This window comes from Typopeltis vanoorti, chromosome 6 (assembly GCF_054136105.1).
Source record: "Typopeltis vanoorti isolate ZY-2024b chromosome 6, IOZ_Tvanoo_1.0, whole genome shotgun sequence".
In the NCBI taxonomy this organism is placed as follows: Eukaryota; Metazoa; Arthropoda; class Arachnida; order Uropygi; family Thelyphonidae; genus Typopeltis; species Typopeltis vanoorti.
Genome location: NC_143554.1, coordinates 61,386,637 through 61,402,126, shown reverse-complemented (window position 1 = coordinate 61,402,126; position 15,490 = coordinate 61,386,637). Strand labels below are relative to the sequence as shown.

Here is a 15,490-nt window from a genome sequence, read left to right as displayed (position 1 = left end):
GTACTAATCCTGTCGTGGGCATGGATGTTTGTGATTGTCTGTGAAAATACTAGTGGCGGTGGTTGGCTGTAGATGCCGTTGGTGTGGGCGATGGTGTAGAAGTTGCAGCTGGTGGATACGGAGAGTTATAGAGTAGGTGCCATCCCTCGATGAGTCTTTGGACTCTCTAGAGGTGTTATGTAACAATATCATTAATTATAATGGCAACTTAATACTGTAGTGTCACATAAATGCCTACATCATAACAGATATTCAGTTACTTCTATCAAATCAATCTTAATTCTTGAAGGACTTGCCAAACTACACCCTGCCAGCTGGATTGAGAGAGGGAGCTCAGAAATGGAACACCTGTTACATGATATTACTTGAATAGATTTTCAATGTCACTCACTTAAGCCAGCATGATTATTCCTGTATGCTTATAGTCATATCTTTAAAGGAATGGGAGAATACAAGCAAAAATATATGCCATTTCATTTATTTTATATAACTCTTTCATAGTAGGGCTTCTTTGACTTTTGTTAACTCATTCTTAAGGAGGGAAGAGTCTTTTGTAATTGAACATGGCATAAATTTTACTGCTCTTATAATTAACTTATAGGGTGTGTGTGTGTGTGTGTGTGTGTGTGTGTGTGTGTGTGTGTGTGTGTGTGTGTGTGTGTGTGTGTTGATCCAACCCAAGAGCCAATACACACTCCTTACATGTTAGGCAAAACCAACCTTGGATTGATTGAAACAGTATATTTAGCAGGAACCACAGCATCAGTAAAGTTTCAACCATTTAATGTTAAAAATAAATAAAAAAAATAAATAAATTACAGGCAATTTTGCAAATTGCATAAAAACTTATTCGATCAGTTTTGTCTATCCATACACAAGTTATTCTGGAACTCTAAACTAGATGGATTTTATTGAAATTTGGAATCCGCGCAAAATTTAGATACTATATTTATGAAAATTTTTCATGTTGCTCTTCTAAATACAAATCAGTATAACATAGCATTTTTTAAAGAGCACCCCCCCCCCGTGTTTTGAATGTACTGGCTTTTTTCTTGTGATTTCATGAATAAAAGTATTATGACATAAATAATATATATTCAACACATACATTGCGGTAGACCTGGAATACTACTTGTTTTGCTAACTTGAAAGTTTACTTGGAACTGAGATAATACATGTGTGATAAATATGGAGTGATAAAACCGAACTATCATAAAAGAATAAATTACAAGGGAATTAAAACCAACTGTAAAATAAAAATTAAAAGTGAAGATTAAAAATACATGGTAAATTTAAAACTAGAAAGGAGTAAATGATGTGGTGACATAATGAAACCTCCAAGAAAGAATGAATGAATAAAATAAAAAAGATGTTACATTATGGTGTATGGACCATTTTGACTTGGGCATTGTCTTCAGAGGTGTGAAGAGCATTCAGCTGAGGGAAGTGAAAAGGTGAAAGAGTTTACTTCAATAATTACTTGCATTGAATTTTTTAGTAATTTGAATCTGTTGGAGCTTTTGATTCTCTGAAATCACATAAGGGCTATGGATGTTTATAGAATTGCTGTCACATCTTATGACTATAGTTTCTTAAATTCATAACATTAAGGAGCACCCCCTGTGTGCTCCTTAATGCACCTTTCGTTATTTTGAAACATTTTCAATTTCAGGAATTTGGTTCTGTTCAAACACATAGATAATGATTTCATTTCAGTTTTACTGATATTTGGATTTTTATTTTAATTTTTATTCTTTTTGTTGCTTAGGTATTCCAGAAGAATGGAATGTTATAGTTGTGAAAATGTTCTTGAGCCGCAACCATAGTAATCGATTGTCGAGCCTATATAAGTAACATCACAATTATGTTGACAAGAAAATTTGTATATCACATTGTGGTATTCCAGTATTTTTTTGAAAGAGTGAATTTTGGTGGGTTTCAGAAGGGGAGCCAGTTTGTGATTAGTGGCGAAAAATAATTTGTAGTCTGTATGTTTAAAAATCTTAAAACACTTTATATGTATTTTGAATATAAGGTTATTTTATGTGTTGGAAAATTTTCTTTAGTGGTAGGAATGGTTAATTGAATTTTGGTTGTAAAGTTTGCATAGATTATTAATTGATATTAATTAAATTATTAATTCACAATTTTTGAGAATCTATGTTGATTTTTTAATTTCATTATTAAGATATCTGTTTGTAGTTGACCAATGCACCCCATATAGCTACAAAAATATTTTGCAAACCTACACATATCGGGGAACTATTTGCACTTTAACTCCTACCATCCATACTCCATTAAAAATCAGTTATGCTTTCACAGTTTATGAAAGCATAACTGATTCTCAACTACAAACAGATATCTTAATAATGAAATTTAAAAAGTAACACAGATTACAGGATCCTACAGGACCCAATTATACCATAGGATTATATGACAGTCCTTCATGAGGATTGAATAGCCAAGAGTATCAACAGATATTAAAGTTTTTGTGCTTGCAACAAAATAGCTTAGCTACATTCAAGAATCTCCTTTTAAAAAAAAATTTGCAAAACGCTAAATTGATTATGGCTTTTGATGGGATTGAAGAAATTACAAAATCGCTAGGACTGTGCACAATATTTATCTCAGTGCAAGTCATTCTCTTTTGCTCTCGATCACTTAATAAAAAGAAAGAGAGAGAGAGAGGGAATTTCCCCCTTTGGGGGGGGGGGGAAAAAACTGTTACTCTAAATTGCATATTTGAAAAAAACTGATAGACAAAACTTAACTGCCAAATTATAAATGAGTCATCAATCTTGGAAGTCTGAAGTGGCTTGAACAAAGTTCCATGTTAGGTCTCTAGAGCAGGGTTCCTGGATTATGCAAAAAAATAAATAAAAATAAAATATTAATGGAAAAACATCCCTAGCCCTCCTGTGGTACTAATGGACTATAGGTTTCAATCTTTGGTGTATGATAGTCTCTCTCTCTCACACACACACAATTAAGAAATGCTTTATCTAGAAGTCATAAATTTGCATGTTTCAAAAATATTTTTCCACATCTAGATTTTTCTCTTCTATGTAAATGTATCACATCTGTCTAACGATGAAGCTAATATATTGCACTTTGAAGTTGCTAAAGTTATCTGAGGCTCAAAAACTCTGAATTAAATATTCCTGTATCAGAATTGAAAGCTCTGCATTCTATTAAAAAATAATAAGTACTACAGCTGATAAAGGCAGCATTACTAAAGTTCTGGACTTTAAAACTTATTGAAGAAATTAATTTACTTCTGTGTGATAGCAGTACTTATGCAGTCAGCAGAAACTCCATAAAAAGGTCAGCTGAATAAATTCAACAAACTTTTAAATAATATCACTTTATTCTTCACGCAACCAAAAACCTCAAACCTTGTCTTGTTTAACTGCTTGGAATTTATGATCTGCCAAAATTATATGAAACAAACTGTCCTTTATGACCAATAGCCCATTCCATTGGCAATATCTAGTATCTACAGAATATCCAAATTTTTGTCCAACTTACTTTCTTTCACAGATCATTTGGGCTCATCTATCATCTGCAGGATTTCTCTCTAAAATGAAAGATATGAAACTTCTGATATTTTTTATTTATTATATTATAATAAATAAAATGTTTATTATAAACTGGATATTTTACCTGGAAAACACACTTTAAACATATAGAAGGAGCTGCCATGCGTTCCACTGTATCTGTAATCTAAGCACATTTTTACTCAAATAAATTGGAAGAAAAATTCTTAATCATAAATTCAAAATTATCTCTGATACTGTTATGTTGATATTTTTACCATTTAGATACATGCAGTCCTTTGTGCAAAAAAAAAAAATAAACTGTCTACACCACATATGGGCAACCCGCGGGCTGGATCCGGCCCTCTACTTCTTTTGATCCGGCCCTAATCTATTTCAGCGAAGTTTGTCTGATTCATGGTAAGAGAAAACATGGCATGTTCTACTAACTCGCATTAAGCTGATGTCATATGACTTGCGCAAAACAACACACTATGTTTTCTCCCACCAAGGTCTCTTTCTCACTTTGACTAGCGACGTGTGTGAACGTGTCAGTTTGGTACTTGCGTTGGTGTTGCGCTTTGTTCAGTGCCTGCATTGATGTTATGTTTTCAGTGCCTGAGTCAATGTCAGGGGTTATTGCAAAAAAAAAAAAAAAGAAAAGTAGATGCAGAGAATCATCAATTTCAAGACAACCGGACAGAGGATTATTATTTTATTCTGAATTAAGGTTTGCCTGTATGTTTGCTGTGCAACGAATCCATATCAGTCAACAAAGAATACAACTTGAAGAGACACTTTACTTTGAGACATGTGGATCACCCAAAAATTGATGGACAACTACGAAAAGATGAAATACAGAAGCTGAAGAAGAACTTAGATACCCAGCAGCAAATGTTCAACAAGCAAAGAACACAGCACCACAACATTGTCAAAGCCAGCTTTGTGGTAAGCAAAAAATCGCTAAGCATTCTAAGTCATTTGATGAAGGAGAATTTATCAAAGAATGTCTGCTGGATGTTGCAAGTATAATATGTCCTGAAAAGAAAAAAGACTTCGAGAATATTCGTTTGTCGAGACGTACTGTTGTCCGATGGATAGAAATTATGGCTGATGATATCAAAAAAAGTTTGAAAGAGAAGATTGCTAGATTGGAAACACTTTCAATTGCTTTGGATGACAGCACCGATGTCTCCGATACAGCACGACTAGCAATATTTATTCGAGGAGTTGATGCGGATTTCAACATCACAGAAGAATTATTGGTGCTTCGGCCGTTAAAAGGAACAACTACTGGTGAAGATATATTTGAAACAGTCAACACAGTCTTTGAGAGATTTGGCCTTAAATGGAGTTCACTATCTGGTATATGCACTGATGGAGCCCCTGTAATGGTTGGTGCACAGAAGGGATTTATTGGAATAGTTCATGAAAGAGCAATAGAACTACAGATCCATCCGGGAAATTTAACAAATTTTCACTGCATTATCCACCAACAAAATCTGTGTGCAAAATCGATTAAATTCACAAATGTTATGGAAGTTGTAGTAGCCAGTATTACCTTTATTAAGTCATGTGCTCTTAATCATGCCAATTTAAGGAGTATTTGGCAGACCTATTTTAGACCTATTTTCACAATTTAACAACATTGCTTTGACGGATTTTTATAAATTTTATTTGGTGGAAGAAAAATATACAAATTTATGTGCCTTTTCGGCAGCACATATGTGTGAACAGTTTTTTCCGAGGATAAAATGCAATAAATCAAAAATTCGGACAAGAATAATGGCAACATAAACCTCAAAAATTCTATGTGATTATCCTTAAGTAATGTTAACGTCAATATTGATAGTCTCATAGTTGAAGTACAAGGCCAATCTTCACATTAAATTGTTATGTCGTTCATTATATTATTAAATTTATGTAGAGCTTTATACCAAAGCATTATATTATAAATAAATATAATATAGGATTATGAAGATGTGTCTTATTATTGTGAAGTGAGGTGGTTGAGTAAAGGTAAAATGTTAAAACAATTTTATGATCTGAGACAAGACATTGCAGATTTAATGGACGTAAAAGGAAACACAATTAACCAAGTAAAAGATGATGAGTTGGTGGGTGTGTGATTTAGCATTCCTTGTAGATGTCTCCGAATACCTAAACGAACTGAATCTTAAATTGCAAAAACAAGGACAATTGGTTCATGAACTGCATGGACATGTCAAATCTTTTTGTAATAAACTAAGATTGTTGGAAAGTCAGATAAGAGCTAAAAATTGTTATTTTCCTACTCTAGCAACTCATAAAAATATCCCTTATAATCGTTATGGAGATGAACTGAAGGCACTAATAGAGCAATTTGATACAAGGTTTGCTGACTTTAAAAACAGAGACTCCACATTCGCTATATTTGCTCGTCTGATGGATGCTGATGTAAAATAATGTGCCAGAAAACTTACAGATGGAACTTATTGAGCTTCAGGCAGATTTAGTACTAAAATCACAATTTAACAACATTGCTTTGACGGATTTTTATAAATTTTATTTGGTGGAAAAAAAATATACAAATTTACGTGCCTTTTCAAGAAAAATCATTTATCTTTTCGGCAGCACATATGTGTGAATAGTTTTTTCTGAGGATGAAATACAATAAATCAAAAATTTGGACAAGAATAACGGACGAAAACCTCGAAAATTCTATGCGATTATCCTTAAGTAATATTAACGTCAATATCGATAGTCTCTCGTAGTTGAAGTACAAGGCCAATCTTCACATTCAATTGTTATGTCGTTCATTATATTATAAAATTTATGTAGAGCATTATATTATAAATAAATGAAATATGAAGTAGCAACTTGTTTTAATTCATTTAATATTAATTTATTTTATTTAATAATTTGGTCCGGCCCTTGACTCAGAGACAGAATGATAATTTGGCCCCCGAACTAGGAAAGGTTGCCCATGCCTGGTCTACACTCTAGAATAAAAATTACTGTGGAAAAGAATCACAACAAGCTTTCTAGATATTTGTCTCAAACATAAAAAGGATAGCCCTCTCTCTCTCTCTCTCTTCCTTTCTGTCTGCTGTAAAGTATTCGTCACTGGATGATATATCATCATTCATCTGCTCATCAATCCCAGAAATATGGAATAATTAAATTTCTCGTGTCGAGACCCAACAGAATTTGCTCTTTAGAAGAAACTATCAAGCATACTGCCCATCTCAAAAGATATAATTTATAAATAACTCAAATTATCAGCTATTTATTCTCTATATCCTCCAAATCAAGATGAAATTTGTAAACATTTTAGTCTCCTGTGTGAAATCCACTTTTGTCCATGCTACTACAATTCTCAAAAAATTTCAGCTTATTGTGACTTTCAAATCTATTGAAAGACACCCAAATTCATAAAATTATTGCCTTTTCCATCTCCTGCTACCTGCTGTTACACCATGTCTAGTGTTTCTGTTTCTGAACTATTGCTATTATATTCAGGTTGATTTGGGTGGGCCAAACATGAGACCGATACTAGCACAGAATTCATTGTACAGAAGCATTTATGAATATGAACATTTTTTCAGAGAAAGTTTAATATGGCAATGCAATGTAATGGGGATCTCATTACATTGTCATAATCTCAATTGCAATTATGGTTTAACCATTTTCCAAAATTTGGGAAATTGCAACTTGTAACTATCAGATATTTCAAGTTCTCAATATTGTTATAGTTTTAAATCTAGTATGTTGGAAGTGCTTAATGTGATGGCAGAGAAAAAAAGATAAATTTTGATGTAAATTATTAGAGTATTTGTTTTAATTTACAAGGAGTTTTGTCTAGTTAGATCATAGTTGATTGCAGATAGTGTTTGATTTGAGATTTTTATTGTTTAAAGTTTTTTTTTTTTTGTATATCCTGTCAGTGTTCTTTCTACTGTGATTCAATAATGGCAGTAGCTGCTGTAAGTCTTTGCTGATGTGTTATTGCCCTACCTGCCACTATTCAAGCACTACATTTTACACCATATACTACAAGATATTGTGGCATGGCATGTTTGCATCCTGACAGAAATGTGGCATATCAGGGACTGGGGAGTGGGTGTGCCTGCATATAATTTAAGAAATGGGAAGAACTTGGCGACATAGATATCAGTATTGATTTAAATGACTGCAGTAGCATTGGGTCAGAAATGAGTGAATGCTGGCAGAGAGAGACAAGTCATGTAATTGAGGGTGAAGAAGATGAGCATCATGTGGAAATGGATATTGCATCAGGAAATATAGTAGATTTAGAGGATGGTAATGATTGGTGAATGTTGAGCAAGTTCAAGTTGCTTGGAGAGAGAGAGAGGTACTGAGAAAAGTAGAGCACGTGAAAAATGAGTTTAGAAGCATGAAAGAAGAGACTGATAGCTAACTGATTTTAAAACAAAAGTAGGAGTGTGAAATAGAGAGAGTTGTGGGAATGATAGGAGAAAGAAGATGAGAACTAGGAGGAGAGAGAATGAAAGAGAATGCAGAATTTATGCTTGGTGAGAATATATTGTTGGAAGTAGAGGAAATAAGAGATCTGGGAGTGATAGTGGATAAGGATCTAAAATCTAGGGGACACATCGCCAAAATTGTGAAGACAACACAAAGACTTCTAGGAATGATGAGGAGGACACTGACGTGTAGAAGTAGGGAGATTCTTGTTCTATTGTATAAGGCTTTGATTAGGCCACACATGGACTATTGTGCCCAGATTTGGTCACCTGGTTTTCAGAAGGATGAAGAGATGTTGGAAAGGGTCCAAAGGCGACTGACTAAGGTAGTTTCTGACCTCTGGAATGTCGAGTATGAGGAAAGATTGAAAAGATGTAATTTGCAGAGTCTAGTGGAGAGAAGGAAGAGGGGAGATATGATAGAGACCTACAAGTTGGTAAGGGGTTGTTATAGGATCAATGGTGGAGAAGTTCTACAGAGAATAGTGGGAGATCAGGGGAGAACCAGAGGTCATCCCTGGAAACTGTACAAAGAGGGTGTGAGTAGGGGAGTGAGAGGCAGGTTTTTTTCGTGCAGAGTTGTGAATGATTGGAATGCCTTGCCTGAGAGTGTGGTGTCTGCAAGGAGTTTGAATGTGTTTAAGACCCAGTATGATGAGATGTGTGTGAGATAAAAGGACCTCCTAGATGAGTCTTTGACTCCATGAGGTCTTGTTTAATAATAATAATAATAATAAGATAGTGCAAGAACTAGGGGATGGAGAAATGACAAAAAAGGCAGGTGTCAGTGTGTACAAAGAGCAAGCATCAGAGGAGAGAGAGAGAGAGAGTAAGAAAGAAATTAATGGTGCAGTGAGAGGTGTGATGCTTACTGATTGAGTGATTCATAGACTGCAAAATAAAATGCTGGAGGAATGATAGTGGACAATTAAGTAAGTTCAAAGTGTGGATGAGATGATTGTGATGATGGGTACAAATGACCTGAGAGATAGTGTGAATCAGGTAGCAAGAGATGAGGCTTATGCTTGAGGTTCTATGGCAGTAGAATGAGAGGGAAGATAGTAAACAAGTTACCCAGATATGATAATACAAAGCTAAGGAGAGGTGTCGATAATGAATGGCATGATAGCCAGAATGTGTCGAAAGAGAGGTTTGGATTATGTGGATGCTTGGAGTGCATTTGAGGATAGAAGGGAGTTCTATGTGAGAGAGGGGAGTGAATGAGGCATTTGAATGAGGAAAGATGTAAGCATCTGGAGAGAAGTTGTTCTCAGAGCAAGTAAGAGTATTAGTGCAGTGAAACTAGCATTGTCTGGGTGGATGGAAGCAGGAATGGCCTCTTGTGGGAATAGTTACTGTAGAGATCGGAGAACGTGGTGTAATACTGGGTCAAATGGAGTCTGCAGGGAATAATAATAGGTATAGAAATACTGACAGTGAGTTGATGTTTCTTTATGCAAATTCCAGTAGTGGGAATAAAGAAGATGAATTGATAGCCTCAGTCCCAAAGATTATTGAGATCTTTGGAACATAGTTGATGGAAGATGATATATTGATAGAAAGAATAGAAGTAAAAAAGTATAACATATTTTGACAGGATGTGAAGGGCAAATGAGCAGTGAAATATTGGTTATGTTGTGTCTTCTCACAGCAGAGGATTTGGAGGGAAATGGCACTAATAGTTTTGAAAGCATGTGGTGTGAGCAGAATATTTAATGGGATGTTGCTGTAGGCTAGGAACACAGACAGTGAAGAGCAGGAAATGTTTAGGCAGTCGAGTTTGGTAAGTGCAAAACATGATCATTCTGGGAGATTTTAACTACAGCAGTAGAAATTGGAAAGAGAAAACTACATGTAATAGTAAGGAATGGAATTCTTGATGGGCAAATACCTTGGGCCATATGTACTACATAAGGCCCAAGGAAGAAAGATGAGGCTCAAAAGTTTTAGATTTTGATCCCAGCATCAGAATATCTGATTGTAACTGAAACGACATCTCTGTCCTCCGTTGGAGAGAGAGAGTGACCATGTAGTCTTTACTGGGGGGGGGGGGGGGATGAAAGACGTGCAAAAGTATCAGGAAGAAAATGTTTTTGTCGAATTTGTAGAATTATAGTAATTATAATTTATAATAATCTTAGAAATGAACTTGGGGAAGTTCCATGAATGGAAGAATGGAAGATATCACTATTGCATGGAACTAGTGTGGTAACCCTTCAGGAGGATTTGAATAAGCTGAACAGACGGGTATATGAATGAGGGTAACAGTTTAATGCAACTAAATGTAAGGTTTTGAAGTTTGGGATCCATTGGTGGGAGGCTACATACTCTGTTGGAGGAACTGTGTTAGAGGAAGGGGAGAAGGCAAGTGACCTTGGGGTGATGATTGATGGGAACTTGAAGTTTAGGAGACATGTTGCAAAAATTGTGGCTCCAGAGTATTGCTGTAATACTGTGAAGGACACTACCTAGCAGAAATAGTAAAGAGTGGCAATTCCATTGTATAAAGCCCTGATCACACATTATGCTCAGATTTGGTCACTGGGATAAATTAACCATGGAGAGGGTACAGAAGGATAAAAATTATATCACGAATGTAAAATGTTAGCTCTGAAGATATATTGAAGGCATGTGGGCTGCAGGGTTTGGTTTAGAATAGGAGGAGTGAGGACAAGGGGTTCATCCTGAGAGCTTTGAATGAAAGTGGTGAGCAAGAGGATGAGGAGTAGCTTTTTTGCATGGAGGGGGTTGGAGTGGAATACATTGCCTGAATAGGTTACTAAGAGGTTACAAATTTTGAATGAGTTCAAGGAGTGGTATGATAGACCTGTGTTGCCCAAGATAGGCCTCTGATTATGTGCCTTCTTTCTCCATGGAGGTCCATCTTAGACAACACAAGTTTATCATACCACTCCAGTAATATACTTGACTGCATGTTAAAGAGGCTTCATTTTCCAACAAGTTTTTATAATCTGCTGCATTAAAATTTCTGTCCTCCTTTACATTGAAAATGTTTGAGACATAAAAAAAAATCATTTGTAATTAATCTTAATTTATTAAAGCCTAACTGTGATTTTTGTGTTTACTTACATTGAATGTTACCTCACATATTTCATTATACATAATATATTTTCTCTTGAGAATCATTGTCAACTTTGCCAATCCTTTATAATGAATAACAAGTTTAATATATCCTTTCTAATTAATGCATATTCAGTCTAAATTTTCTTTTAATGTGCAACTTGATTTGGTTAGGCATGGATGGCAGAACAGCGATCCGAAAATGAAAAGAAAAAGCAAGATGATTTAAGATTACAGTATGAAAAGGAACAGGACCTTTACAATAACAAGTAAGTGTTTGAATATTATTCCATGTATTTCCATTCCACTCAGTGGATGTGTTCCTTCCTTTAGTTCTTTACCTCTTTACCTCCAGTGTTTATATTTTTAAAATAATCCTGCATTCATATATTAATGTATTAAAGGCTTCTGCTATCTTTCATACATGATGATGAGATATAAGCCTGTAAAATCCCATTGCTGAGCTCACTCATCTCCTAAATTTATTCAATCTTCCCTCTAATAGCCATCATCTAGTTCTTTCCTGCTGTTCATGATCTCATCTCTCTCTCTCTCTCAGAGAATTAAAACTGTAATAAAAGCTGTCTGTCATCTTTCATCCTTACTACATGGCCAGCTCACTTCCACTTTAATTGTTTAGCTCTTTGAATAATAACATTAAATTTTGTGACTTACATAATGTCTGAATTTTTAACCTCCTATGCTTTGACTTATTTGCTGATATTTTGCAGAGTACAAAATAGTTTTGTTACAATATGCAAACAGCAACAATGCAGGGAACTTTAGTTCCCTATTATCCATTAAAAATTGTAAGCTGATTCTGCTATTAAAAACAATTATTTAATAGTGGAACCAGTTTAAAAATTTTAATGGACAACACGAGGAACTAAAGTCCTAATTGGTGCCATATATTACTAAATAAAAAGAAAGTTAACACGTCTTAATTTGATCTTAAAATAACCATTTCTCAGCCATACTTGTTGAGGTTTGGAGAATGTTTTAAAGCTGTTGCCGATTTCAAAAACAGTCTCTCTAGTTTATAATGATTTCTGTGTAGCACTTTTGTATTTTTTCATTTGATCCTTTGTGAAGGGGGTATGGTCTGCTAGTCCTGACTTGCCATAACAGTTGTGCTGAATTTATTTTTTATGTTCTCTAAGATGGATGTCATCAGTTCTTCCTCACTGTCCATAATAAGCTAGGCCACAAGTCCCAGGCCTTTTCCAGATCAACAAAACTAAAGTACAGATTCGTGTCGTATTCCCATGATTTCTCAACTATTTGTCATAAGGGATCTTAACAACCTCTATTTGGCCTGAACCCAGCTTGTTTCATTCCATTATCTTCCAAACTTTTTCTCAGCCTCTTTTTAAATATGCTTGTATAAATCTTACCTGAAACACTTAATAGCAAAATTCCTCTGTAATTCTCACATTCAGCTTTGTTCCCTTTTTTACAGATGGGGAACTGAGAGCTCTACTCCAATTCTGACCAGATCCTCTGAATTATGCAATATAATCATTTATGCACTTCAATTCATGCATTCATGAATGGTGTAAATGTGGTGAGGAGCTGATATTGAGTGCTCTGGATATCTTTTCTGACATGCTCTAAATGTATGTTAAGGTTACAGTTTTGTTGTAACCTTAACATACTATGAACTATGTTGTAACCTTAACATAGTTCATCACTTAATACATGGTCTCATGTATTAGGTGATGAAGTGTATTTCAGGGAGGCATTTAGTATTTGGGGGGGGGGGATTATGGAAAACCTACACATTCTAGAAGATATTTGCACAATCTCATCATCATCCAGCACAACAGTATAGTATTTTAAAAAATGCTAACAGAGCCATCTGTTCTAAAGATAATGCTCTTACCATTGAATCACATAACCTGCACCACACCTTTTTAGATAATAACAATTTGTTTTGCATGAGAAAATAATTCTTATGGGAAACATGTGAATAAAATAATTCTGAGTAAGAATATAGAAAATAATATTAGAAAGGCAGCAAAATGTTCTGGAGGCAACTGAAAAATCTTAGAAATGGGGGGTAAGACTACTGTAAAAGGAATCAAAGATGATAAAGGTGATATGACAACTGAAGATAGGGATATCCTAGATGTTTGGAGTAATTACTTTGAAAGACCATTAAACAAAGCAATCTGTGACAGAACAGCAGTAGAAAATTTTGGAAGAGGAATGCCAGCAGGAGTACATATCGGTAAAATTAGAAAAATCCATCAAACGTGAAAGGTAGTGGGAGTAGATGATATTCAACCAGAAATGCCCAAATATTAAGGTATAAAAGTTTTGCAATGATTATATATTGCATAATTCAGAGGATCTGATCAGAATTGGAGTAGAGCTCTCAGTTTCCATCTGTAAAAAAGGGAATAAAGCTGAATGTGAGAATTACAGAGGAATTTTGCTATGAAGTGTTTCAGGTAAGATTTATACAAGCATACTTAAAATTTTTCTCAGCCTCTTTTTAAGAGGCTGAGAAAAATTTTGGAAGATAATGGAATGAAACAAGCTGGGCTCAGGCCAAATAGTGGTCGTTAAGATCCCTTATGACAAATAGTTGAGAAATCATGGGAATATGACATGAATCTGTACTTTAGCTTTGTCAATCTTGAAAAGGTATGCAACAAAGTGCCCAGAGAACATCTTTTCAAAGCATTACAAATATATAAGGCAAATAGTTTATTATACAGAGCATAGTCTATATTTAAGTTGTAGGTCAGCAGTTAGAATTGAAGAAAATACAGTAAAGTGATTTCATGTAAAATCAGCTGTAAGACAAGGATTCACATTATCTCTACTCTTATTTATCAACTATATGGATCACATTGTGAAAGAAAGTAGCATTAAACTTGATATTAGGGTCAGAGATATCAAGCTTAGCTCTTCGCAGTATGCAGATGATGTACTCTTAAACACATTCATTGCAAGTTTCCAGAATTCTCTGACTAAATTGCATAACAGCTGTAACAAATTTGGCATGAAAATAATCAGCAGTAAAAATGACCAAAAGTATGAAAATATGTGAGAGCATAGAAAACTTCAGCTGCATTTTCAATTGGTGAACCTATAGAACAAGTAAACTATTTAAGCACAGGATTTAGTGAAGATGACAAATTAAATTTGGAAATAGATAACAGAATAAGCAAATTTGGTATAATGGGGAGTGGGAGCTAGTTAAATAAATTTATTATGGCGTAAGAGAGAAACTAGCCAAAACACCAAACTAGCAGTATCAAGACAGTGTTGTAAATTGTGGATCTGAAAGTTGGGTTAGAAATAAAGCCCTTGATCAAAGAACAGACACCACAGATATGAGAGTTCTGAAAAAGATCAAAGTGAACAGATAGCATCAGTGGCAGAATGTATTTAATATGATGATAATGGAAAGGAACTTGACATTGTTAGCATTTAAAAATGTGTGAGCGGAGCTAACCTAAGGTAGTATGTCCACTTAAACAGAACGTTAGAGGAAGGGTTAGCTAAAGGTGTTTGATAGCAGGAAAGAGACCCAGAAGAAGACCAAGATCTAGGTGGTTTGAATCAGTCTGAAGTGTCTTAGAAGATATATAGTATTTGAGTGATGGCAAGTAATAGGTTAATTTGAAGGAAAATTGTTCATAGGAGATTAATAATAATGTAAAGTTAATCATAGAGTGCTGTCATAGTGGCCCTTAGGGTAGATATCAGGAGATTGTTGATATATGTAAGTGAGCTGTTGTATAAAAGTTTTTCCTAAATCCTGCTTGCTCATATGGCCTGTTTACTTACAGTTTGCCTCAGATTCTGTTTTGAATAACTCTGAATAACTTTTAATTATTGTAGATAAATTTGATTGGTCTATAGCTGTTCATATCTGATTTACAATTGGCCTTGTGTTAGAGGATTGATTATCGTTGATTCTAGCTACTTGTCTGAAATGGATTAGTAGTTCTCTATTACACACTGAAAAAATAAATCATAATATACAATTATGAATCTTTTTACGATTGCTATTATTTGTTAGAATTCTTATTGATTTCAATTTTGTAACCACAATTATCCCTTGCCATGTGCTTGAAATAATATTAATAAAAAAAAAAAAAATTCTCTTCAGTACCGGGGTAATGAAGAGAAACAAGAAAAGAGAGAATGAAAGGTTGAGAATGCAAACCAGAGAATTTTGTTTTGGGAAGTTTTAAAACTTTGACTGAAAAATTGATACTCAACAAGTAAATAATAATAAAAAGCAGATATTCAATAGACTTTCTATTTCAGTGTTCAAAGAAATGCTAAATGGAAAGTTTGTTATTTTCTTAGAAAACAAGTGATGGGATTAGAAAAATTTGAAACTGTAAAGTGGCTTAAATGAAGAGC

At 34.5% G+C, this 15,490-nt stretch overlaps 1 protein-coding gene across 1 annotated transcript in view; it reads left to right on the top strand.

Annotated features, from left to right (window-relative positions):
• Positions 1-15,490, top strand: part of LOC150105490 (corepressor of RBPJ and splicing regulator-like) — a 146,115-nt gene that overhangs the window by 13,564 nt on the left and 117,061 nt on the right. Inside the window, exon 2 of the mRNA XM_090393970.1 lies at positions 11,279-11,373. Coding sequence (XP_090250096.1) covers positions 11,279-11,373 — 95 coding nt within the window. The remainder of the gene's footprint in view (positions 1-11,278; positions 11,374-15,490) is intronic.